At 45.6% G+C, this 25,985-nt stretch overlaps 1 protein-coding gene across 3 annotated transcripts in view; it reads left to right on the top strand.

The window, feature by feature from the left end:
* The first annotated feature begins 371 nt into the window (after positions 1-371).
* The window catches only part of PRPSAP1 (phosphoribosyl pyrophosphate synthetase associated protein 1), a 43,785-nt gene continuing 18,171 nt past the window's right edge, over positions 372-25,985 (top strand). The window contains exons 1-6 of one of the 3 annotated variants that reach the window (XM_054046945.1): positions 372-390; positions 2,318-2,429; positions 14,188-14,240; positions 16,481-16,547; positions 24,470-24,642; positions 25,103-25,218. In XM_054046945.1, the coding sequence (XP_053902920.1) occupies positions 2,347-2,429; positions 14,188-14,240; positions 16,481-16,547; positions 24,470-24,642; positions 25,103-25,218 (492 nt within the window). In that variant the 5' untranslated portion in view covers positions 372-390; positions 2,318-2,346. The other 2 variants (XM_054046944.1, XM_054046943.1) reach the window with 2 other exon arrangements.

Genomic DNA, 25,985 nt, shown 5'->3' with positions numbered 1-25,985 from the left:
CAGCTCCAGGGAGTTCTGTTTGTATTGTGGAGGTGATGTGTGTATTTTAACTTTGCATGTCCTGGTTTTCAGAGGTTTGAGTGTAGCTAAACGTGATGTTCTGGAAGGGCATGAAACACCACCTGGCAACTTTGACTCTGGGTTAATGAAACTTTGGGACAGTTTATAACCGGGAGCAGCTAGTACAAACACAATTTTAAAAACAAAGGGGATGGGACTAGATAAGTCAGGGAAGCCTTGCACAATACTTTTCGTGCAAGGTTGAACATTCTCTTTGTACAGGGTTTTATTTTCTGCCATTCTTCCTTCTGCTACAGGCATCCTGGGAGATTTTGTGTCGCTCAGTCTCACGACAGGGTGGGGGAGTGGATCTTTACAGCGATCACCGAGGTGGGAGTACATTTTCTGGAGGGGATCTGGGCTGGCACGTTTCGCAAGAGGATGGAGGGTGGGATGAGGAGCCTGTCCTCTCCCTTCAGTGTTGCTGGTTCCAATCCAATGCAGGACCAGGGCACGTACATCCCTGCCGGGTGGCTCTTTGGTGGGGTGTGTGATGAGTTTGGTGGGTCTCAGGCCAGTCCCGCCAGTGGGCAGTGTTAGCTGCAAGGCAAGCCCCCAGCCAGGGCAGCAGGGCACTGAGACCAGGAACCCTAAGGCAGGGCACTTAGACCAGGGACCCAGCAAGGTCCCCCTCCCCTACTACCCTAACTCCTCATAGGCGCCTCTGCACAGTCTGCAGACGGTTCCGCCCTCCTGGGACACCCGGCCCCGCCCCCTCTCCCACAGCCCGCTCCCTCTACCATAGAGGCTGCGGTGAGCGTGATTACAGAGCGCCCGCTCCCTCCCGTCCGTTGAGCCTCCAGCCCGGCGGCCATCTTGGCTCCGGGAAGCGAAGCCATAACCACAGGGCGGGGAAATAAACAGCCCCAACTGCGCCGCCCGGAGGTAGAACTCAGCCTTGGCTTCTTCCTATCTTATCCCCTCCTTAGGGGCCGGTCAGGTGGAGGATAACCGAGATCCACTTCCCTCGGTATCGATAATAGAATAATGCCCGCACTCAAGATGGCTGCGCGGAAGGGGGAGGAGGAGGAGGAAGGGCTGGAGGTCTAATTAGAAAATGGCCGCCGAAGGGAGGCGGCGCTCTAGCCTGGCAGCTCGGTGACCGTGCCAGCAAGTTGGCGGAGAGGGGGAGCGGGCGGGCGCGCGCAGTGAGTCGGGGTCGGACGTGATCCTCGAGGCGGTTGCGGCCGGCGGCGGGACGGGCTCGCGGGGCGGCAGCAGCAGCAGCGCCGAATCTGCCTGAGGGGACCCTCCCAGCCTGATCTTAAAGGGATTCACTCACCTGCCCGGCCCTCGGCAGCCCCCCGAGCCTAGGGGCCCCTCCCCCTTACTGCCCCCAGCTCTTCCCAGGACCCTCCCCTTACTGCCCCCGGCCTAGGGGCCGCCACCCTATTGCCCCCCCCCCCGGCGGCCTAAGCGGCGCCTCACCTCGTTGCCCCTCTTAGCCCCACTCCCTGCCCACACTCTGCCCCTTTCTTATCCGGGGAGGGGGGGCTCTTGTTCTCTCCTGCCCACGCTTTCGGGGGGCTGTTCGTGGGTCCCCCGCTCCCTGGGACCGTCTCCCCCTCCCCCCAGGTCCCTTGGCCTCTATTGTCCGGGGGGCACCTCAGCTGTCTCGCCTGAGATTCTCCCCCCCCCCCCCGGTCCTGTGTTTAAACTTGCTCCCTTCCCCCCTTGCATCCCCCCCCCCTTGCATCGGCTCCTCTGAGCTTGCCCCAGGGGTCGCAGCCTCTCCCGCTCTTCCCCCGTCACTTGGATTTCAAGCCCCGGGGGCTGCAGCCTCTCCCTCGGGGGGCTGTTTTCTCCGCTCCCCCCTCCCGTGTCTTGTTTGATCCAGAGACTCCCGGCTCCAGCCCGCCCACCCAAACTAGAAGCGAAAGGCCGAGCTTTCGGCGGCTCCAGGCGTGCTGAGTTTGGCCCCTGTAGGCTCAGGGAGGAATTCTTTCTTCTCCCACAGGTGGCGGTTTGGAGGGGTGGTGGACAAAGAGTTAATCCTGGGCTGACTGGTCCCTGTGTGAACTCCCTTTGGAGACTGCCAGGTGGCCATCCGAGCCTGCTGCAACTGCTGCTTTTTTATTTTATTTTTTCCCCTTTCTTTTCTACGCCAGTAGCAGTGGGCTGTGGAGATCCTCGCTTGCTGAGGGCTCACCCATCTCCCCTCCCACCCCCTAAGGGGCGGTGATAGCGGTTGAGAGGTGGGAAAGGATGCCAAGAAAGCTGTTGTTGCCTTACAAATCTGTGTTTTCTCACTTTCGAGCTCCAAGGGGTTTGCATGATTCCTTGGCAATGAATGCAGCCAGAAGTGGCTACCGGGTCTTCTCGGCGAATTCCACAGCAGCCTGCACCGAGCTGGCAAAGACGATCACAGAGTAAGTCTCCTATTTCAACTTTGTTTCTTTTCCCCCTAGTGCTCGCCATTAGTTGGGAGAGGCTGGCTTCAAATTAGTTCAAAAGGACATCCTGTTAAAAATCATATTACAAAAAAATCCCTTCCTTAACTATGTTACTAACACCTCCTTACATGATTAAAACGGCAATCATTTAAAAAATCGAATTTACTTTTCCTTGTTGATGCTGACTGTTGGCAGCTAAGTTTAAATAACGAAAGTAGACCAGTTGGTTTAACTGCTTGTAGTTAATTTCACTTTCAGGTTCCTATCGCCCTGCTCCAAAGGTTGGACGGCAGCAGTGAAATACTGAGAATTTTGTGTAGACTTAAATTGAAATGAGTGATGTATGTAACTGGTTTGGGGGATGCTTTTTAAAAAAATATCTACTGAATTATTTTTTCAGATGCATAATTATGATTTTGCTGTTTGAAAGCTTCAGCATTTACTAGAATGAGCAGCGTGCTCTGAGCTCATTCCTATTTCTTTACTAAGCCCAGTTGGACACTGGAGTGTATGTTAATAAAAAGTCAGCGACACCCAATTTTTAGGAGGAGTGGAAGAGGTGGCTACCAAAAAAAAAAAAAAAGTTTAAGGACAGGTGTGTGCTTGTTCCTTAAGCCCACTTTCTAGGCAGAATTTGGTCTTGATTCAGTGGAGAAATATTTTTAAGTCCTGTTTGCTGGGATACTTAGAAGCTTATCAAAACGTAGCTACAAAATGTGCTTTTGAGTATGACTCGTTTATAAAATGTAACACACACACATTTGTACTTTTCTTCTTTCTATCATTTGCTTTGAGTTAAGTTGGCTTTAAATAGGATACAGTGCGTGGGAGCATTCTGATATCAAAGTGGCTTTCCTAAGGAGTGGGCATTTGTTTAAAGTTGAGCAGGGTGCAGCTGTCATCATCAAATTGGTTTTGGTCTCTTCTCCACTTACTCTTAGGTTCCATTCCACAATTTATAACCAACTCAGAATTGGGTAGTGGGACCCAGTGTTTGTTTTTCAGTAATAGTGTCTTCACTAATGCACAGAGGCAGCTTATCTCTAGGGGATATATAACACAGAGATATTGGCAAATGCAGGTGTGCTGTGAACTTGGAGTACTGACAGAGACAGCTTGGCTAGTTGAATGGCTTGTCTAGCTTGTTAAATAAACCTTGTCCTGTACTTAACACAAATAATCTCCTTTAAACTAAATGTGTGGTGTGTTTGGGGTCAATGATGTTGGGTGTTCCAGGGATGGGTGGAGATGTTGGCTTGTGTATTTGTGGGTGGAGTGTATCTTTTTAAAAGAAAAAGGCGAAATGCTTAATTTTCTTTCCACAAAGCTGTTTCTAATAGTCTCAAGCACATAATTATACAATTCTGAGTATAGAGGTTTTGAATATTTGTTTTTTATCCTTACAAACTTCATTTTAGTGCAACAAATGGATCGTGCTTTTACCTACGCCTATTCTGTTATCTTAAAAATCTCTCTCTTGAACATGATATTCTGCAAACAGCTCCTCTAGGGTGAGGAAGCAGCTTCCAAAGTCTTCAGTATTTGGATATTAAGCGTTTGACCTCGGTTCACCAGTTCTTTGGGCTTTTTTTTTTTTTTTTAAATGACTCAACTTCCGCTGAAAGATGTAGTGGGGGATAATATAGGACCTTTCACCTTTGCAGGATTATGGTTTCCAAAGGTCAGGAAGCATAACTGTGTATGTAGCACACACTTACCAAGTTCACTTTCATCGGCTTTCCTATCTTATTTGATCAGGCAGAGATGTATGTGAAGATTTAACGATGTCTGGAACTTCATCCTTGCATATAGGAACATAGCTGCCCCCAGAGAATATATAACCATAATCCACTGGATGGCTTCCAGTGACATTTTGGAAAAAAGCCCCCTTCTTTTGTGCCTACAGCCTAATGTATTAAATTACAAAGCTTGAGCTATTGGTGGTATTAAGTCAGTATTCTTATATGCATTCATTGTTTAAAGTGACAATCCCAAAACATATAGGTAACCCTAGGAGGAAATAGGCTCAGAGTAGTTAGAAATGGCAAAGACCTGCTGGAGTTAAGTAATAATTTTCAAAGGCAATTTGCAAGTATTGTGTACTGACTTCCCCCAGTAGGTTGTGGGACCACTTCAGCATACTTATAACATTTACCTTGTTTTTTCAGGTTGCAAAAGATGCATGACTGCTGGCTTCCCACTCACTGTGATATCCCAGCAGGCAGTCTACTGGGGATGTCAGTTGCACCTTTGAATAGGGTTGGAGCAGGTTTATAAGGGTGAGTTTGTCATCTAATATTGTGTGTTTTCTTTAAAGTTTTTTTGTGAGACCCTTTAGAATAAGATTTAAAAGAACTTTAAAACAACACGCAATATTAAGAAAGAGTGACTTAAATGTACTCCCCATATGCAAGCTCTGTCACTCTTCATTTGTGCAGAGAATGAGCCCAGCAGAATTGATTATCATGCTGGATTATCACACTAAATGGGAGCCAGCAATTAAATGGACTTGGGGGTGGGGGGCGGTAGACTGGCTGGGAAGAGTGTGGAGTCTGCACATTGCAACTGTTAAAAGCGGGAGGTAAGTGAACTTTGGAAATGTGGTGAAATATTCCTTGAATCTGTTGGAGGATTTCAGTACCTAAACTACAAATTAAGCTGTATTTAACCTGCAAATATTAACCTTAGGGTCTCTGTTTTAACTCTTTCACTAAGAGTAGTGGAAGTACACAAGTAGACCCACTTTATTCTCTCTTGCAGTTTAGAGAATGTGCGGAATATTTCAAAAGATTAAATGTTAAACATCTGGCTTTTGTATTCTCCCAAGAATGAAACTCTCAAGGTTCAAATACCCACTTTATGCACACCTAGCAAGTTTAGAGTTTTAAGGTCCTCTGCTACTGACACCTACATTGCTAATGTATGAGTGAGTAAGTAAATGACAGTTTTAGCTTTAACTTTGAATTTCCATAATTTTTCATTGGCTTGTGTTTGACAGTGCTGGAGATAAGCATATGCTGTATCATGAATGATTTAATATCTTGCAAAACTTCCTTTTTAAACAACAAAGATGCTTCAGTTACAGCAGTACAATTCTGCACCCTCCACCCCCAAAGCTACCCTATAGACTCTCCTGCATTTCAGATAAACTTGTGGGTTTTTTTTTAACTGTTGGGTTCGTTTTTTTTTTTGTTTGTTTGTTTTTTTAAATCCCTTTTCTGGACTGATGGCTTGTGTGTCACATTGTAGCTAGGAGAACCTGTGTAGCCTGATTTTAAGCCTCCTTTGGAAAATACCAGTTTTTGTAAGAGACAGATGGTTCCTTGACCATTGCAGCTCTAGTGGGCACTGCATTCAGAGGTAGTAACATCTGCTCTACCAACAAAACAATTTAAATATAGGAGCACCACAGATGCACTTGGATCTTGTTCTCTGATTGCAGAAAGTATTTCATGCAGAGGATACAAATGCTATGTACCACTCCTCACTCTTTTAGCTGAGAGGAGGAGTTGAAGTCTGCTAATGCCTACCAAATGCATGAGAATGCCAGTGTGTTCTGGAATGAGGTACTACCATTAACCCTGTGCATACTGCAGGGGTGTGTGTGTGTGTGTGTATAGATTTGGCTCTAAGTATGGAAAATGATGGGGATCTAAAGACAGAAAATTGTGAGCATAAACAGAATGGCCTAATAAGGATAGGATTAAAAATGAGAGTTCTGATCTTTGTGTGATCATAGTGAGTCCTGTACACAACCCCTTTAAACCAGAGAAGTGCTCCTAGCTAGTGAGCAACTCTCTTTAGCTGAAGAAGGAGGCAGTACTATTGGGTTCCAGAAAAAAGCTGTATCCAGCCCTCCTTGCAGGGGTCTCTTGGAAAAGGCTAAAGCAAAAGAGTGGATGATGTGGGGGAATCAGAGTACAGATCCACAGGGCTGCTAGTTTCATGCTCCCTGGCCTCTGTGTACCATCTGTCTTTATTTGTCCCGAAATAGAAGGAGTGGGGAACAGCACCTACTCTCCTTCATGCTAGAACATGAAGACTCACTGCAGGATGGTACCAAATCTCAGAGAATAAAACTGCATTGGCGCCCTAGGACAAAAGGAGGTAAACTGATAACTGAAGGATGGCAGGCAGTGTCAGGAAAGAATGTAAAATGAGTGCAGCATTGTTCTTTGCTGGAATGTCACTGCCCAGCCTGGAGTATAGATTTTGCGGCACTTTGAGGGGGAGTTTCTGGGTGACTTGGATGGAGTTAGTAGCCTTACCAAACAGGAATTTATTTTGCATAATACTTCTCTGCTTGCTTTCTCTCACATAGGGGAACTTCACTCATGAGTAATAGACTGGAAAGGGCAAGGGAGAATCTGCATAACATATGCTAATGGTTCAACTGTTGGATTATCATCCTGACTAGAACAAATGATGCCCACGAGGCTTCATCCTGAGAGGTGCTGAGCACCTGCAGCTTCTGATGACTTGAGTGGAAGTCGCAGGTGCTTAGCTTCTTTCAAGTCTGCAGTTATGTGAAGAGCCCTGTGGGGATACAAAAATTTGGATCCGCACCAGCACCCTCTAGAGCAGCGGTTCTCGAACTGTGGGTTGGGACCACAAAGTGGGTCACGACCCTATTTTAATGGCGTCACCAGGGCTGGCATTAATTTTGCTGGGCCCCAGGGCTGAAGCCTGAGGTTTGGGGCCAAAGCCCAAGCCCCACTGCCCGGGGCGGCGGGGCTGTTATAGGCCCCCCGCCTGGGGCTGAAGCCCTTGGGCTTTGGTCCCGTCACCTGGGGTGGTGGGGCTTGGGTGGGCTCAGGCTTCGGTCCCCCCCTCTCTTGGGGTCATGCAGTAATTTTTTTTGTCAGAAATGGGTTGTGGTGGAATGAAGTTTGAGAACTGCTGCTCTCAACCGGGCATCAGTGGTTTCAGGGGGTCCCCGGGCCCCATGGGCAGAAGCCTGGAGCCCTGGCGCAGGGGTGGGGCTGGAGCACTGCGGGAGGACCCCCTGAAACGACCCCCCCCATTAAGAACTGCTGCGCTAGAGCCCTGCATGGATTTAAAAAAAAAAAAAAGGATTTGATCCGCAAAGATGGTAAACAATACAGCTGCATCTGCGGATATAAAGCAGATATCCACGAATTTGCATGGCTGTAGTTATGTGAGGGGAAAAGTCAGGTTTGTATCTTTGAGATAATAGGACTTACTCAGATATGTGAGCTGATCACATGAAACCTAATCTCTGTGTGTATAGTAGGAAAACTATCTACTGTTTGTCTTTCCCCTTTCACCCATTCAAAATCAAGAGAAATCAGATGACTTGTTGCAGGGTTGCTCTTGCACTAGACAGAATAGCTGACTGTAGACTGTATTTAGAAGTTTTACAGGAGGCAGCTCATGCCCAGGCTATGGATTTCTTTGCCCTCTGCTATCCTGGTCATAGGGCATAGTCACTCCTATTCAGTCAGCCCAAGCATGGTCTACAATCCGTAGCATTCCAGGCAATTTTGAACAAACTGTGACCTTTTTTGGTGTCTCACTGAGTAGAGGTTAACGAAGAGGTGTTGTCACCAGGAGGTCAATGTCAGGATGAAATTATATTCTGGTTGGGAGGTTTCAGCTGCAAATATAAACAGCATTTTCTCTTTAATTTCAATGTTAAATCCTGATTTACATTGAGGCTTGAATGTAAATTTTCCATGCGCATTTGGTGTGTCTGTCATACAGTGGAGGAAGCAAATGCAGAAGGTATAATCCTCCCCATGCTAACTCATCTGTGAAGAGTCTTTGTACACCTAATTATAAAAAATGAAGAAAACTCCCAAACTAACCTGTTGCTTGTGGTAAGGATCTGTATTGTTTTACCTGGTCAAATAGATGAAGTACCATCAAGCAGAGGCTGTACTGTCTTCTCTCAGTTGTTACTCTTTTATAGGGCACAAAATTGTGCAAGGTGCTTCACAGGAGACAGATAAAACCCCTACCTGAAAGAGTTTAAAATCTGAATTGTAAGTAGGACTTGACAAATAAAAATGACAGGTTGTAGGAAATGTGTGGACAGAAGCCCACCATGCTGTTAGTTTAAAATATCTTCCGTATAATCTAGAAAGAAAGGGAAAGGTGTATTTTACGGTGCTGCGGAATTCACCCCATGCTGCAGAGTTGTACTCCAGAATCTCAGCTCTCACTTTAAAAACAAAACAAAAACCTCAAACGTGCACCTAGCATAAACCAATGTGGTGGTGTCTGCCTGAGTTTGGAAAAGGCCGGAATCAGCTGAGAGGTGTGAACTGCCACATTCTATCTCAGTCAGGGCTCCATGGACTCCATGATACTTTGGCTGTGGAATTCAACATTTTCCTGCAGTGCCACAAAGATCAGTGTCTTTGTTGCAGAATTTGCCATTTTGCTGTAGCCAGGCATCTGACACCTTGTTTGGCGTGTCCGCCCTTCTGGGAGCTGTTCTCCATCTTCCAGCACAAGGTGGAGTTAACTGGATTAGTGCATGCTCCCTGCACTGTTCCATGGAGCCAGGCAGCAGAGGTTCACCTTGTAGCCAAGAATTGGGGAGCCAGAATTGTAGGCTGATGAGTTGAATTGCTTGGAGAACAGTGCGGCGGCCAAGGCAGGGACCCAGAGAAGTGAGCTGCTGATGCTACAAGATTCTTGCTTCCCTGACACATCTGGGGAGGGAGGTTGTGAGACAGGTAACCAGGATAACACTGGGAAAGCTGATGCCTGGGAAATGGAGCCAGGCCACCTGCACAGCATAGTGAAGAAGCCGATTCCTGAAAATAACTTTACATCAATGAATATTTTCAATTATGAGCTGTTGAGGATGAGATGAGAGTGGAGGGTAATCCAGAGTATTGGAATAAATTCACATTGCCACTGAAAGTAGGGGTTGCTGTCACAAACTTGTAGATGGGGGATTTGGTACCATCTTGGCATGGAGTTAACAGGGCCTTGACTGTAGCACTTACACTGCAATTAAAAACACCATGTCTGTCTTGTGTCAGCTGACCTGGGCTATGGGGACTGTAAAATTGAAGTGTAGATGTTCAGGCTCATGCTCGTGCCTCTGGGACCTCAACAATCTTGCACCTCCAGGTGCTTTTCCCCCTTATGACTGGAGGGGTGTTAATGGACTACTTCACCTTGAATGGTCCCTTAAAATGTATTATCTACTTATGCTAAACAATCTGTTCTACTTTGTATTTAGCTGTGACACTGAGCATGTTTCCCAGGCCTGAAGAAGAGCTCTGTTTAAGCTCAGAAACTTGTCTATCTCACCAACACAAGTTGGTCCAATAAAAGATACTGCCTCACCCACCTTGTCTCTCTAACTATAAGTTTATTCCGTAAGGCCATATTCTACGCTGGACCTTTGTGCAAACCTCCTGTTGACATAAATGATAGTAAGTAATTCTGTGGAATTCAGTCCTTCCAGAGGGAGTCTGACATCCCCCTTGCCCCACCTCTGCCTTTAAGGGGTAAACAAGCAACTGATAACAGCCTTGAGTAGATCAGGGTTCTATCAGCATCCTTTTAGGACAGAGTTGAAGACTGAGGTTTTAGCTACACAAGTGTGCAGAAACTGATTTTACGAAATCAATATAACTCCTTTGTGTAGAAACACTTAAGCCAACTTAGAGTACTTTATATCAACTCAGTTTAAGGCCTGGTCCCCACTAAGTCCCCAAATCGGACTAAGGTACGCAAATTCAGCTACATTAATAACGTAGCTGAATTCGAAGTACCTTAGTCCGAACTTACCGCGGTCCAGACGCGGCAGGAAGTCTCCCCCCGTCGATGCCGCGTACTCCTCTCGGCGAGCTGGAGTACCGGCGCCGACTGTGAGCACTTCCGGGATTGATCCGGGATCGATTTATCGCGTCTTAACCAGACGCGATAAATCGATCCCAGAACATCGATGGCGTGCCGCCGGACCAGCCGGTAAGTGAAGACTAGGCCTAAGTAATAAAGGCCTGAATCTGCCTGAACTGCCTGGATTTTATGAAACCATTGGTTGGTGGGCTCTGTACAGCATCACTGCAGATCAGGTGTCTAACTACTGAGAAAAAGCTGTACAAATAATAGTCTATGTATTAAAAAAAGGTAATTTGAAATGCAACTCTTGCCTTCTCCAGTGTTTCCCAGCAGTCAATGCTTTAGGTTGGGTTTGTGGGCTGATGACAGTATCCCAGTATCCACAAGTGTGTTCTCAATACTACTTTTACTTTCTCTTGTCCTGTTGGCTAAACCCAGGCTGCACCAGTTCAGTTACACTGAAAGTTGACTCTCTGGCCATCACTTGTTCAGGGAGCTAACTTGCCTTCTTTTAGCCTCTTATTTCAGCAGCACAGAACCTAGCTTGCATCGTCTACTCTATTAATTCTGAAGCAACTGGCTCTTGTTTCCTGCTCTGCGTAACTGGGCTCTTGCCAGTGCAACCTCTCAAAGCATGGCAAACCTTCTCTTTATTTCTCTTACACTATGCAGTGTTGAATCTGCCACTTTCCAAACGGCATTTTGCTAAGATCTTTCCAGCTAAAGTATTTTAAAGGCTTCCCATATGCTTAGATTGCTTACTATCCTTAGATCAGTGGTTGGCTACAGGTCTGGGTGACAGTCTCTTTAGCAGAACACCTTTTCCAAATGGAGAAAGTAGAATAAATTGCCTGTTTGTGAAGTCAGAATTCATGCATCTCCAAAAATGGTTGTGTGAATTTCTGTGCACTCATGGAAGAAAGAGCTTGCATCTTTTTTCCAATGCTTTGGGGTTTTTTGTTTTTTTTCTTGTTTTTGTTTTGTTGTTCTCTAGATTTTGAGTTGAATCTCTCAGTAGCAGGCCAAACCTCCATGGTTTTAAGTTTCTGGCTTTGTCGTCACGAGGGCTGCAGAATCCCATCAGGCTACAAAATGGAAGCTAATGCTCTACAGGTCTTTCAACTGAAGGACTTGCATTTGCTGAGACAGCCTGACAGCTCTCCATTCAGGTTTATCAGAGCTTGGCTGTGCATAGCAAGCTGCTGGCTTTAGGCTGAAGCAGTGATACTTAGAAGGGAGCTACCTTGTTATTGGGTGACAAACTTTGCTAGGTCACTGCAGGCTGCTGTGTCCCTTCCGCTAGGAGTTGGGACCTATGTCTTGTCTGCCTGCACTCTTAAGCAGTTAGCATGCTCCACTGGACAGGACACAGAACTGGGATTCATCTCTGGATTCTGTTCCTGGTTCTGCTGCTGACTAGTACTAAGAGTGCAATGGGAAAGTTACTGAAACTCTCTGCCTCAGTTTCCCACTCTGTAAAATAGAGATAAGGGATATCTTCCTTTGTAAAGTACTTCAATATGCATGGTTGAAAAGCAATATAATAGCAATACATGTGGACCCCGGGCAGTAATAAAAACCGGAGACATTCACCTTCCTTTTCTACCCTTTAATAATACCACAGACCGATAGTACCACCTAGTGTTGTCCTTCAAATGAGACAGTAAATAGAAATCCCTTGTGTCCAATGCAGGTGGCAGTTCAAAATCCAAATAACACCCACAGAGTAGGCGAAAACCACAGTATCCTAGCCACCAGCTCCTTTTCAGTACATCTCTGGCTATATGTGACCTTTTGAAGACGAAGCCATTTTTAGACACTTGAGCACCTTATAAATGAATGTCTGCACCATCACTGCACTTCACCACCACCCCCTCATCCTACACAGCTAATTATGGTATCTTTTTTTGGCTATAGGCCATTGGCAATAAAAATTGTGGCTAGAACAGGCTTGTTACACAAGCATGAAGATAATTGTGTTCTCAAAAATAAGCTTTATTTTGAGGTTTGTTTCCTAACTGCAGTATTTATGCAAAAATCCATGAAACTAACAGGGAAACCTATGTGTTAAAAGAATGTATTTACTAAACACAAAACTTCAACTGGTAATTCAGTGAATAATCCTTTTCATTGAAAAGCCTGAAAAGGCCATGAATATTCGGCGCTCAATCTAACTACCCTGTGACTCAGCTGAGCCGAAATACACACTTGTGCCGAATAGAGCATCTACATGTCATTGAGATATCTTAGGCCTTGGCTACACTGGAGCTTTACAGCGCTGCAACTTTCTTGCTCAGGGGTGTGAAAAAACACCCCCCTGAGCGCAGCAAGTTACAGCGCTGTAAAGCACCAGTGTAAACAGTGCCCCAGCGCTGGGAGCTGTGCTTCCAGCGCTGTAAGCTAATCCCCTCGGGGAGGTGGAGTACCTGCAGCGCTGGGAGAGCTCTCTCCCAGCGCTGGCGCCATGACCAAACTCTCACTTCAAAGTGCTCCTGCGGTTATACCTGTATTCAGATACCTGAATTATACCTGTAATCCGATATCTCTTAAACAAATTATCTTCTAGGTTAGTTAAATTTTAAATACAGCAAATTAATTTGGAAATATGTTTAATACACATGCAATGTAATGAAACCTACTTCATAAAATAATGGAGTCCTTCTACACTGCAGTAAAAACCTGCCACACAGCAGCTGCTGGTTTGGGTTAGCTGTCTTGGGCTGTGAGGCTGTAAAATTGCAGTGTAGACATTTTGAGTTTGGGCTGGAGCCCAGGTTCTAAGACACTGACGGGGAGGGTGCTAGGGCCTGGGCTCCAGCCCAAGCCCGAACATCTACACTCCAGTTTTATAGCCCCACAGCCTAAGCCAGCTGGCCCAGGCCAGCCACAGGTCTTTTACTGCAGTGTCAACATACCCCTAAGAGGCTTGTTAAAAGGATCTTTAGTATATAACAGTAGATAGAATTCTAACAATTATGTTTTGTATTCTGTGTATCTGTACATAAAAAATAGCTGCCTTTAATTGACTTCTTGCTAATGGACGGTTTTAGTTTTATGTATTTCTGACATCAGAAAAATGTAAAAAGTAATCTGAAAAATCAGAAAACTGTATTTGAAAATGAAACCAATCCAAACAGGTGAGTGGGACCCTGAAAGGATGGCAAGGGAAGATGGGTCAGTGGGGTGAATTTTTAAGTGTGTTAATGTGTTGCGAAGAAGCACACACTCAATGTACAGTTCTATTCTGAGATTGAAATCTCCTAACTCTGGGTTTTTTCATAGACCCCAGTGTGGGTATTAATCTTATGTGCAGTTGGGGCAGGTATACTAGGTCAATAATAAGAAATGTGTACAAGACTCTTGCAGTCATTTGGGTTCTATCCCATTTCATTTTAAAATGTGTATTTTCTGGCTGAGAGTACACTTCATTCTGTACCATTGGAGATACAGAATCTGATAAATCTGAAAAGACTATTCTTGCTATATCATTAATCTGCAGCCAAACAGTCTGCCCCAGCACTGCTTCTGCCTCCTACCATACTGTTTATAACATTAAAGTAAACAAGTAACTTGGCAGGGGAATGATGGTAGCATTCATGAAGAGACTAGATAATTTGTATGGCCTTTTTTAATACCTTCACAAGTAAAGAGCTTTGAGAGTCACATTTAATACACATGGCTTTTAAAATGAATAAGTCTTAAATTGAACATTGCAGCTTGCATTTTTTTTAAACTAAATTCTCCATTTGGTAATAAATGATTTACACATGCTGTAATTTTTATTTGATACTATGTTGTATAAGGCTAAACTTCATGTGGTGAGCCACTTAATACCTCAGAACATCAGTGCTTTAGAAAACAAACCAATTTAATCTATTTTTAACCCTCTCCTCCCCCTTTTTATCAGGCGTCTTGGTGTTGAGTTGGGAAAATCTGCGGTGTACCAGGAAACCAATGGAGGTGAGTCAGTGTTACTGTGCTTGCAAGCCTGTCTCACTATTACGTTTAGAAATTAACTAGTGGTAAATCTGCTAACCAAACTTGTGTAATAAGGGACCAGGTAACAGAAACATTATGGGGAAAAGGACAATCTTGTGTTTTTAAGATCATTCCTATTCCTGCCTCTGCTAAACTTCCTGTATGACCTTAGGCAAGTTAATAAATTGGTCCATGCCTCAGTTTCCCCATCTATAAAAGACTGGGTGATCTCTCTACCAGTGCTGTCGTCTCAGTCTAGAGAGAATGCAAATTCAAAGAGTTACTCAAAGAGGGCCCTAGAAGTTGCATATGAATGGCCATACTGGGTGAGACCAATGGTCCATTTAGCCGAGTATCCTGTCTTCCCACAGTGGCCAATGCCAGGTGATTCAGAGGGAGTGAACAGAACAGGTAATCATCAAATGGTCCATCCCCTGTCGCCCATGCCCAGCTTCTGACAAATAGAGGCTAGGCACTAGGAACACTTTAGAGCATGGCTTTGCATCCCTGCCCATCCTGACTAATAGTCATCGATGGACCTATCCTCCATGAATTATCTAGGTCTTTTTTGAACCCTGTTTAACTTTATCTCTTATTTAAATGTATTTGGGCACCTGTCTTCAACCATCTGAGGGCTTTGTTAAACAAATGTGTTTATTAGCCAAAAAAAAGAGCTCAGTGGCCTAGCTGCAATTTAGCATTTCAATTCTCCACTGCCATTCTTACAGAGGAGTAAGTAGAAACAGGAGGAATGATTGAAGTGGAAGTCTATACAATGAGTTTCTAAACTGGCGAGGGACTCTTATGGACAGTTACGAAAAAGATCCCATCTGAAGAATTCCTTATCTGTTAGGGAGCCGGGCCCAAACCAGACTGAAATGGAGCAAGGACCACCCAGCTGACCTCAGTTGCCTTGTGGTACATAGAATGATGTACACTGTTATAAGTACCTCCAGTCCTAGGACAATAAATGTTTTATATGTCAGCAAGAAGACCTTGCAGTATATCTGTTGGCTTGCTTATTTGCCACAACAGTGAGGAACGTTCAGCCAGTTTTGCATTGAAACGCCCCAAGAAGAGGTTATCGTCACTGGGTGCTGATTCAGTCCTGAGCAGTCAAAATATGGATATTTTAAGCTATTGGGATTTCAGTTGCTGCCCTTATACAGTTAGAGCATCATTGATTGACTCTTTCTGCATGAGTCTTGGCTCATGCTCGCTGGCTTTTGAGTTTACTGTGATATAACCTTTAAATTGGGACATTTGCTTCAGGGTACAGATTCATCCTTCATCACTGTACAGCAAATCATTATCTCTTTGAGCTAAATCCCTTTCAGTTGTCACAGTTGCCCAAATAATTGGACTTTGAATTTCGCAACCTGCTAAACCTGTCCCATCTTTCTCTCCCCTTCCCACCAACTTAGCCTTTTATTTTATCATGAATGCATGGAAAAAGAGTGCTTGAAAAGCCTTCCTACACTAGTAGTATTGTTCTGGCTTGCAGAGCTGGTTGGCTTAGTGTAACTTGAAATTTGAGTGGCGAGGGAGAGATGGTTTAAGTGGAGACTTTGATTTCTGACCTGAAACTCTCTCTCTCCAATTGGGGGAGAGTGTCTGCTTACTTCAAAAGCAAAACAAAAGATGCTTTGAATTCTGCACTGCATTTTATTGTGTACTAGCCTGTAAGCACAGTGCTGACCTCGCCCTAAGAGATAGAAGGGTTTATTCCCTGTTCATAAAATGCTATAGGCTGTTACATGTTTGATATTTCTTTGTTCACTGAGTGTGGTGTTGACAGCTATCATCAGCAAGAGAAAGGAAATAGAAAACCTCCGGACAGCTTTATGCTTCTTTGGAGGTAAAACGACCTGTAGGAGTTGAGTAGTTCTCTGCCTCCCCCCCCCCCCATGTAAAGTTATTGCAGTTCAGCCTAATTCTCCCTCTGTTTATTACATCCCATTGTAACTACAAATATCTCAATGCTACATCATGAAACTCCTTGGTTCCCGAGAGCAGCCTTGCGGAAAATCCAGCCGGCTCACTTGTTTTATGATCTGATATGTAAATTTTCTCTGTGTAGATTGGGTGGGTTTTAAAACTCCATTGTTTTATCTGGCCCTTTTATTCCTGACCTGCTGGAAAAAGTTGCTATTAATGTGCTGCATTATCTGCTTCATTCCCAAGCAGCAGCTTAGGGCTGACTATTTTTCTGTCCTCTTCAGAAACAAGAGTTGAAATAAAAGAATCTGTCCGGGGCCATGATATCTTCATTATACAGACAATACCCAGGTAGGTACTTTCTGGCTTAATTTAAATCTGTGATCATGAGGATCCCGTCCACTGGAGTGTGCTTTGAATGTCCAGCTCAGTAGATTTTGTTCTGAGGTTTCGTATCTACTTGCTTACAATAATAGTGTGTTTTTACCAGTGCTGCTGCTTTGATGTCCATTTCTGTTGGGAGGGTGGTGTTTCGCTGACAAAATTCCCAGTGGATCGGTTGATTGTACCACAATCAGCTGAGAAGCTTTTCATCGGATAGGCTAAGTGTGCCACTTCAAGCAACAACAAATAAAACTGATGGCTGTGAATGAAAACTTGTCTGTTCTGTGCTATGTTGTCCTTGCAGACTCTATTGCTCCGTGATTTTGATTGGCACTTCCATTTCAGGATGTGTAATTTTCTCTGCCTTCCAATTACCAAGCAGCAGAGCTAGCAACAATAGGGGCTGTTGCTTTCATTACAGGTTGAATTACTCTTTCCTTTCCTTTGATTGTAATGATTTGAAACTGAATTAATGTTGAAGCTCTGATGGCTTCCCGTGCTTCCACAACATTGTACCATTCCATTCTGCCCCTTGGGTAGGCCTTAGGGTAGGGGTGGGCAAACTACGGCCCGGGGGCTGCATCCGGCCCTTCAGACGATTTAAACCGGCCCTCGAGCTCCTGCCGGGGAGTGGGGTTCAGGGCTTGCCCTCGCTTCGCGCAGCTCCCAGAAGCAGCAGCATGTCCCCCCTCTGGCTCCTATGCATAGGGGCAGCCAGGGGGCTCCGCACACTGCCCCCGCAGCTCCCATTGGCAGCCGATGGGAGCTGCAGGGGCGGCACCTGCGGATGGGGCAGCGCACAGAGCCGCCTGGCTACGCCTCCATGTAGGAGCTGGTGTGGGGACATGCCACTGCTTCCTGGAGCCGCTTGAGGTAAGCGCTGCCCGGAGCCTGCACCCCTTACCCCCTCCAGTGCCCCAACCCCCTGCCCTAGCCCTGATCCCCCTCCGAACCCCTCAATCTCACCCTCCTGCACCCCAGAGCCCACACTGCCAGCCAGAGCCCTTACCCCCCCTGCACCCCAACCCCCTGCCCCAGCCCAGAGCTCCCTCCCACACACTGAACTCCTCGTTTCTGGCCCCACCCCAGAGCCTGCACCCCCAGCCGGTGCCCTAAACCCCTCCGGCGCCCCAGTCCCCAATTTTGTGAGCATTTATAGCCTGCCATCCAATTTTCATACCTAGATGTGGCCCTTGGACCAAAAAGCTTGCCCACCTGTGCTTTAGGGCATTCCTCCTCAGGTGGGTCTACTTGTTTTCTAGGTTGGACTATACTGGCTTTGGGTTAGGAGGGCAAAGAAATACTGAAAGTCATGATGGGCTTAGAAAACCATCCACTATCCTGAGACTCTTGCTTGATTCCAGTAGAATAGGTGGATAGATGAAGTGTCAGCGAAGGCAAAGAGCCGAGTTTGAAGGTGTGCACTTATTGCTGGTTTCTTCTCAAGTGATTAGTGCAGTCAGTGAAAATCAGTGCTGGAGTATTTAAAAAAAAAAAAAAAAATAGTAGTTGAAGTTAGGTCTCATACTATTCTTAAAGATGCAAAATTACCAGAGGTGAATATTGCATTGTTATTGGCGAGCAAAGTGAAAAATCTCATGTGCTTTCAGGGCTTTGCCCCAAGTTGTACATTCTGTTGTTGCATTGCTCACCAGCACTCAAGAACAAATTGATGGTGGAATATCATATGAGCAGAAGCCTTTTCCAGTCTGCTCTGCAAACACAGTCCATATACTAAACAAGTCCAAATCATCCCCTTCCCAAGGCTTGGCTTCATTAATAAAAATATAAATGACAACATAAGATCAGCTTGAATCTTTTCCCCAGGGCTGGTTGCTCTGAGGGTTCCTTTCTCAAAACTATTCCGCCTATACCTTAGATTGGCTTTTCTGGGAATAGACTTTCTCGCATCATTTACCTACAGGTGAGGAAATGTCTCCTCCCCGATTGATTAACCAGACCCACTATTTTCCCCCAGCAGGATCAAAACCTGCTAATAGAATGGGGGTGTTTGGGCAAACACTGCTGATTATGTAAATCTGAGACAGATGACGGATTTTAGTCGGGGAAATGACAACTCAAAATTTGAGCAGGCAGTAACTTAGGAGAAAACACAAATGTCTCACTAATTGTTGTCAACTTGTCAAGAATTTTGCCCTTCCCCAGACCTGACTTGATCATTCCAGTCTAAAAAATCTCTGCTCTTTTATCTTTGAATGAGTGCTGAAAGGACTTGTCCTCCAAATGAGCAGCCACTGTGATGCAGACAGGGTTCTTTATTCTTCAGCTTCACGTGTGCTTCACTGCGTTGCTTAGAGAGGACAAGCTGAAGGTTGTCTCCATTCTGCAGTAGATTTTAAGTCCACCAAGCAGGAGTGTGAGGAGAGGAAGTGAATGGATTATTGTTTAGCAACTTCCCATCTTGACAGACTCCTCAGCAGCACAAAACTTGATATTAAAATATTGTTCAAATACTATGTAATCATGCTGTAAGTAATAAAGATGGAAGAGTTGATAGTAAATTGAGATACTAGAAGCTAAGGTGAAGGTAGTGGGGTGTGAATGGAATGAGCTGCCAGGCTCCAGGAGTGGTGTTCAGTGTTGCATAGTAGAATTTCTCTTCTGTTGAGCTAGTTGTTTAGCCATGTCACTGGGTGCTCTACCCACCTTTGGAGCACCTCCTTCTGGCTGCATCTGGGGATTAGCTCTGCCAGGCTGACACCCCTTTCTGCAGTTGTACTCTGTGTTTTGGGACACAACTTGTCCTGCTTCGTGGCTTGGCTCGCTGGCCAGGTCCCTGTAGTTTTCCCTTCCAGGGCAGGTTGCGTTCTCAAAGTCTCTTGAGATCCACTGTCCCAGACAGTCTTCCCTTTCACTGCCCCTTAATGGTGCCACTTCTCCAGTGTCTGGCAAGGGAAGCCAGGCCCGCTGTCTACACTGCATTTCAGCCTAGGGACTCTGCACAGACCTCGACTGCTTGTTGTAATCTTAAGCCTTGCTGCTGTATCCCTGGGCTGCTTCCCACTTTGCCTTCTTTCACCCTGAGTGACTGCACCCTCTCTCTCTGCAGCCCCCTTTTACTCTCAGCTATTGGGCTTTATACAGGCCCTCTGTGCAGCTGAACGTCCTCTTTATCGCTCCCTGGCTCCTCCTCCCGGTGCAGCCTATGCAGTTAGTTGACCCACCTTAACCTCATCAGGCCTTGTGTGGGATGGACACCCCATCACAAACCGCTAGAATAAATAACTTGGTGAATTTCACAAGGAAAGGTTGGAAAATCACAAAGGCTCCAGGCTGCAGGAGTAATGGTGAAAGATAAAATATACTGTAAACAGGGAAACTGTTTAGATGCAGAGGCCATTCAGGAGGAGGTTTGTAGGCTAAGGCGTAATAGCTGAGTGCGTAAATATGATTCATGGTGATAATCAAAAAATCCAGGGGTAATACAGTTTGTTGAACAACTTTGGTGCAGGCCCTTAGAGAATGAGTAGTAGTGCAGTACTTCCTCCAGAAAGGAGGGATGGCATAGACATTGGGAGGCAAAGGTGACAAGCCACGTAAATGAGTTTATTGCTTTTGTGCAATCTACTAAATTATTTACTCACCACAGTAGTTTCTCTTCTTCTTCCTCAGTTCTGTTCCGTTTGTCATATATGGGGTGGTTTCCTGAAAAGGAGAACCTAGCCACTGTCACGGAAGCCTTCAAAATCAGTGGTACTCAACCCTCATCTGTTTGTTTTTTTTTTCCCTGTGATGTAAGAGTATAATTCAAGAGAAGATGGTATAAAACATAAAGTTCCAAAGTGACCTTTAAACACGGGTTTTGTTTTTGTTTTTTAAAGCCAAAAATGTAACACCGATAGCATCTTTCTCTCACCTCCCAGCCCCACTGACATGGCTATGCCACTGAAGGAAATAAATGGTTCTTTGTTAGTTTGCCTTTCTGAGAGGCAGGGGGTTGTTTTATATAATTCTTGGCTGGATGTTTCATCGCAAACAAAGCTTTCTTGTTTCTAAGTACCATTGTATATGCAGGCTGATGGAGCCAGCAGGCTAACGAATACTCAGAATGTTCACGAAGAAACACAAATAGAGGTTCATTTCTAGAGGATGGGGGAAGTAATGGAGGTAAAGAAGTGGAACTAGTTAGTTGTATAACACTTGACAAGCAAGAAACAAATCAGAAGTTGAATGGAATGTCACTTTGACAACTCTTGGTCTCCGTGCTCTCAGGGACGGTACCCTGGTGTTCAGGGGGAAAGTGGAACTCAGTGTGGGCAGAATGCTGTGACTGGATGAAGGGCAGTAATCGGTAGCCTGAGATGCCTGCAGTGGCTTCTGTGGAGCTGCAATAGACTTGTGGAAGACAGAACTTCATGAGTAGAGCCCTGCGCAGATACAAAAATGTGGATCCGCGTCCGCCAGGATCAACCCACAATCCGCTAGCCGGCTTTTACCTGTATCCACAGTAGCAAGCTGTCTCACAAGGGCTAGTGAGGGGGAGAGGAGGGAGCAAGTGGGGGGGGCGGGGTCTTGCAGGGAAGAGGCAGCTTGAGGTTGGGCACTGGGGGTAAGGGCCAGCACAGAAGTGGGGTCGCAGGGAGAAGGGGCGGTGTGGGGAGGAGGGGCTGGGGGGAAGGGGCATTGCGTGCTCCTGCCGGGGGGTTCACAAGCGACAGCACATGGCGGCAGCAGCAGTGTGTGTTACAGTGGGGCTGCCCAGGAGCTGGCAGGATGGGCCTGTGACTGGGAGCACAGTCAGTGCTGCCATGATGGGGATGCTGGCGCTGCCCGAGGGATCTGAGCTGCTGGACAGGAAGCAGTGCGGTCAGTGGGTGCTGGACAGCCCCAATTCTGACCTGCCACCCAACCCCAGCCACTGGCTCTGCCGCCAACCCCAAGCACCTGCGCCCCCCGGGCTGCCCAAGCCGGATGCTGCAGCCCAGGCACCGCTGGTGAGTAGAGCCCTGCACAGTGGTATCTGCATCCTATCCACTATCCGCAAAAGTGGTCCACGGATATGACGTAGATATCTGCGGATTTGCAGGGCTCTATTCATGGGAGTCTCAGAGTTGAGGTTTTACCATGACATTCCTCTTGCCCAGCATAGCTTCAATGTGCAGGAGGTCAGACGATAATGATGGTCCCTTCTGACCCTAATGACAGCTGGTTCACTTTACTTGTTTAGGCTCTGTCACCAAACGACTACACAACTGTTCTGTACCCCACAAAAGCAGGCATATATGGGGTGAAGATTGGTGACCTATTGCAGGACTGATTTATAATTTGAGAATTTGCCCATGATAGCTGGTATAATAGGGTAGGTAAGGTTGTCTTTGTTCTAAGGATATTACTGGATTTTCCACCCTGTGGTGCATATATTTTCCACAAGGCTCTAAATTGTCTTTCAGTCCTGAGTAGCTGAGTCAAAGCCTATTGGCAGGATAGGATAGAATGTTTGGTGAACAAGCCCACCATATTCAGTTGAAAGCAACATAGTGCTAGACTGTCTCCTCATCCAAACTGGGCTCAAGGAAAGATTTGTGTAGTTAAAGCATAGCTGTCCAGTCAACAGGGCACAAGTTAGGCAAGATGAGTCTTTCTCACAGACCTCTGTCATGATCTGTGAATATTTCACATATTGTACACCACTTTTTCTATGGGTCTACCCAATAGAAGCTGTTGCTTGGGGTGGGGTTAGCACTGATAGGGTGATTTGATGCAGCCTGCCTCTCATTTCCTGAAAACTTGAGTAGCACAGCGATGCTGGCCTCCAAGCAAAATATCACGTCTGCACGGCTTGGAGCTGGGCAAGGGAGGGGAAGTCACGTGTTTCCTTAAAATGTTCAATGTAAATGTAAAGTATTCCATGATTCAGATCCCAACTTAACTATACAGGCTGCTAAGGATGACTTATTAGTTACAAAATCATTGCCCTCCAAAATGTTCAGCGTGAAATGTTAATTGTTGCAACAGTAATAGAATGCATCTGGTTTCTGGGCAGTGATGGACGTGAGAGAAAAATCCCCAAAAGGATGTATTACAACTGGGGTATTAGACTAGAGATAGAAAATCTGATCTGTAGAACTTGAGATTCAAGGTCTTGTTCCTTGCATGCATGTTAGTTCCTGTGTGTAGAGCCCTGCAAATGCGTGCATATCCGCTTAATATCCGCAGACCATTTTTGCAGATAGTGCATCAGATGCAGCTACTACCATGCAGGTCTCTACTCACTGGTGGCACCTGGCCCACGGCGTCTGGCTCGGGCAGCCTGGGAGGCGCAGCAGGTCGGGGTCAGGGCTGTCCAGCACCCGCCTGCCATGCTGCTTCCTGTCCAGCAGCTCGGGCCCCTCAGACAGCGCTGGCTGCATTCCCAGGCCTATCCCGCTGGCTTCTGGGCAGCAGGGCCCACACCCGGCCGGCCCGGCACCCCTCTGCTCCACTGTGATGCAACACGCACTGCTGCTGTTGCTCATGAGCCCAAGGGAGCAGAACACGATGCGATGCCCCTTCCCCAACCCCTGCCCCCGCACCACCCCTTCTCCTCGAGACCCCACCCCCGCGCTGTCCCTTACCCCCAGTCCCCACCCTTGCGGTGCCTCTTCCCTGCAAGACCCCATCCCCCCTCGCTAGCTAGCCCTTGTGAGGTGTGAGACAGCTTGCTGCTGAGGGTGCGGATGTGGATACAGGTAAAAGTCGGATTGCAGGTCGGATCGTGGTTGATCCTGGCGGATGCAGATCCACTTTTTTATATCTATGCAGGGCTCTACCTATCTCCTTTAGTTCTTAGGAAGTAGCTTATAATTATGATCCTGTTCTTACTGTGTATTCTGCTGGCACACTCTCTCTTTGGTGGAAAAATGGATATTGTAGATACCAAGGCTAGATGAGACTACCTTGATCATCTAGTCTGACATCCTGTATAACGTAGGCCATAGAACTTCCCCGAAATAATACCTATTTGAAATAGAGCATATATATTAGAAAAAAATCATTTTGGAGGGAGTTTGTTAAATATATGCTGTCAGAACCTGTGGCCTAAGATCTGATCTCTCTTCTTTGAGAGTATCTCAAGAGGCGCTGGTTCATGGGATCTATACACACTGCTGTGGCCAGAAGATCCAACTTCTTTATCATGGTCCTCTGTAATGCAATTTGAGCCTTCAGAGCTTCCTGTTTCTCACAGTAAAGCTCATTTACATTTTCATCGCCAATAATGAGCAAAACAAAATACTAATGTAGAGATCAATGAAGTATTAGAGAAAGATATCGCTTTGATACTTTCTGGAAGAAACTTTTTCTTCCAGACAAAGTTACAGCAGGGTGTGTTGATCTAAGATAATTTATTTCTATGTAAAACCAACTGCCGCATGTAGAACAAATTCCCTCCTTTTAGGCACCTTGACAAGCATTGAGTTACTATACCACTAAGTTCCATAGCAAAAATAGCATAAATAGTAATGATGAACTTCTGCGTCAGAGAGCTTGATTTGTTGTTAAAGTTGATTGAAGATCTATGGTTTTAAGTATATTTAACTCAATAAATGCCACAAGAGCAGAACCTCATTTTCTCTATAGCTGACAGCCTGAGCAGTAAAAAGTGTGGAAGGCTGTAAACAAAAAAAAGGAAGGGATAAGAGTTAAGTGTGGGAAGTGGTAGCTCTCAATTTGCCTTTGGTAGCTCAGTGGGCTACTGAGCTACAAGCAAGTCTGTTTAGCTTTATCAAATCACATGTGACAGTCATAACAAAAATTGAGGGTTTATCCAAAAAAGGCTCAAAGCAAATTACTTTTTGAACACTAAGCAAAGAAGCTAGAGACTGTGGGAGGGAATTGTTATCAGAGTTCTTCTACACTAATATTTGGAATGGTTTTCAAACCTCTCTTAGAGATGTGAACACTGCTGTAATGGAATTGTTGATAATGGCTTATGCACTGAAGACTTCCTGCGCCAGGAATATTATTGGGGTCATCCCTTACTTCCCCTATAGCAAACAAAGCAAAATGAGGAAGAGGGGCTCCATAGTCTGCAAACTGCTAGCTTCTATGCTGGCCAAAGCAGGTGAGTGTGTCGTGCAAGGAGGCAGCAGGAATTTTAGCCTCTATAACTTGTTCAACTACCATGCACCCCTGGGAATCAACTGCCCTTCCCTACCTCCCCCCTCACACTTGGGGACTTGTCCCCAAGTCCTCGGCCTACGTTGGGGGAACTAACATTTGTTCAGCTGTCTTTTACAGTTGTATCTGGGGATGAGATCTGATTAGGAATGCTGTATTGACCTGCCTATGCTATGCTCTTTCTGGTGCTGTGTTTTTTATAATAGTGTGGCTGGTTCTCAGTACTTGCTTCAAAGCTTTTTCTTCTACCAGCTTATACATCTGTTAAAATGTGGCATACAATATATTGACATAGGATAATTTAGAGACCATGAAATTTGGAGACGCACAGATCATATATTCCAGAAATTGTATCAGAGGATAGGAGAGGCTATTTGGTGATTCACTCTTTTTTGCGTTTTTAGGTTTAACACACATTATCACTATGGATCTTCATCAAAAGGAAATCCAAGGCTTCTTCAGCTTTCCAGTAGACAACTTAAGGGCATCCCCTTTCTTGCTTCAGTATATACAGGAAGAAGTAAGGTTACTCTAGTTTTCTCTCTACTTGTTTGCATTTAACCTGTACTTGACATGATATAGCATTGTTCATTCCGTTGCTTACACAAGAATTGTTTTGTTGGGCTAGACGGATGGTCAGTCTGTTCCTGTAGTCTGTTTCTGACCGAGAACAATACCAAATGCTTTCCAGGAAAGTGTGAAATAGACCAAATTGTGCAATACTGTAGCAGGCTGGAAACTATTTCCTGATCAAAACTGGAGATAAGGCCATGCTTCAGTCTGAAGTATGAATTTCATTGTTCTAGACAATTGTTTTCTTGGTGTCATTTGAGATACTATTCTTACTCATGCCTTTAATCATTTTTAAATCCTATGAAGCTGTTTCTCTCACTGTGAAGTGGATGTTTTGGTGAGCTGAATTATAGCTGGACTTTATGCTATACTGTTTCCAGCAGTGCTATGCAAAGTTGGGGAGGCAATGTGTTTTATTTAGATATTCAGAAAGTATGATTTGGATCCCAGCAAAATCATGCAGACTGCAAGAGTGACTTTTTTTAGTAGAGTGCCCAGGATCTCTGGAACAGCACATTTAAATGCTGGCAGAATCAACTCATCCCTTCATTCAGGATCAGTAGAGTACAGTGCATCTTCCGTGTCTGGCCCGTTCCTTAAAAAGTGGGATTGATCTCGGTTGTCTTTGGACCAAAAAAAAATATTTTCCCAACCCTCCTCCCCCCCCCCCCCCCTCCCCCATATGCTGTGAACCATTTGGCTTCTGCCCTCCAT

Source organism: Malaclemys terrapin, chromosome 13, assembly GCF_027887155.1.
Source record: "Malaclemys terrapin pileata isolate rMalTer1 chromosome 13, rMalTer1.hap1, whole genome shotgun sequence".
Taxonomy (NCBI): Eukaryota; Metazoa; Chordata; order Testudines; family Emydidae; genus Malaclemys; species Malaclemys terrapin.
Note: the sequence above shows the minus strand (reverse complement) of the source record. Positions and strands in the feature narration are given on the sequence as shown.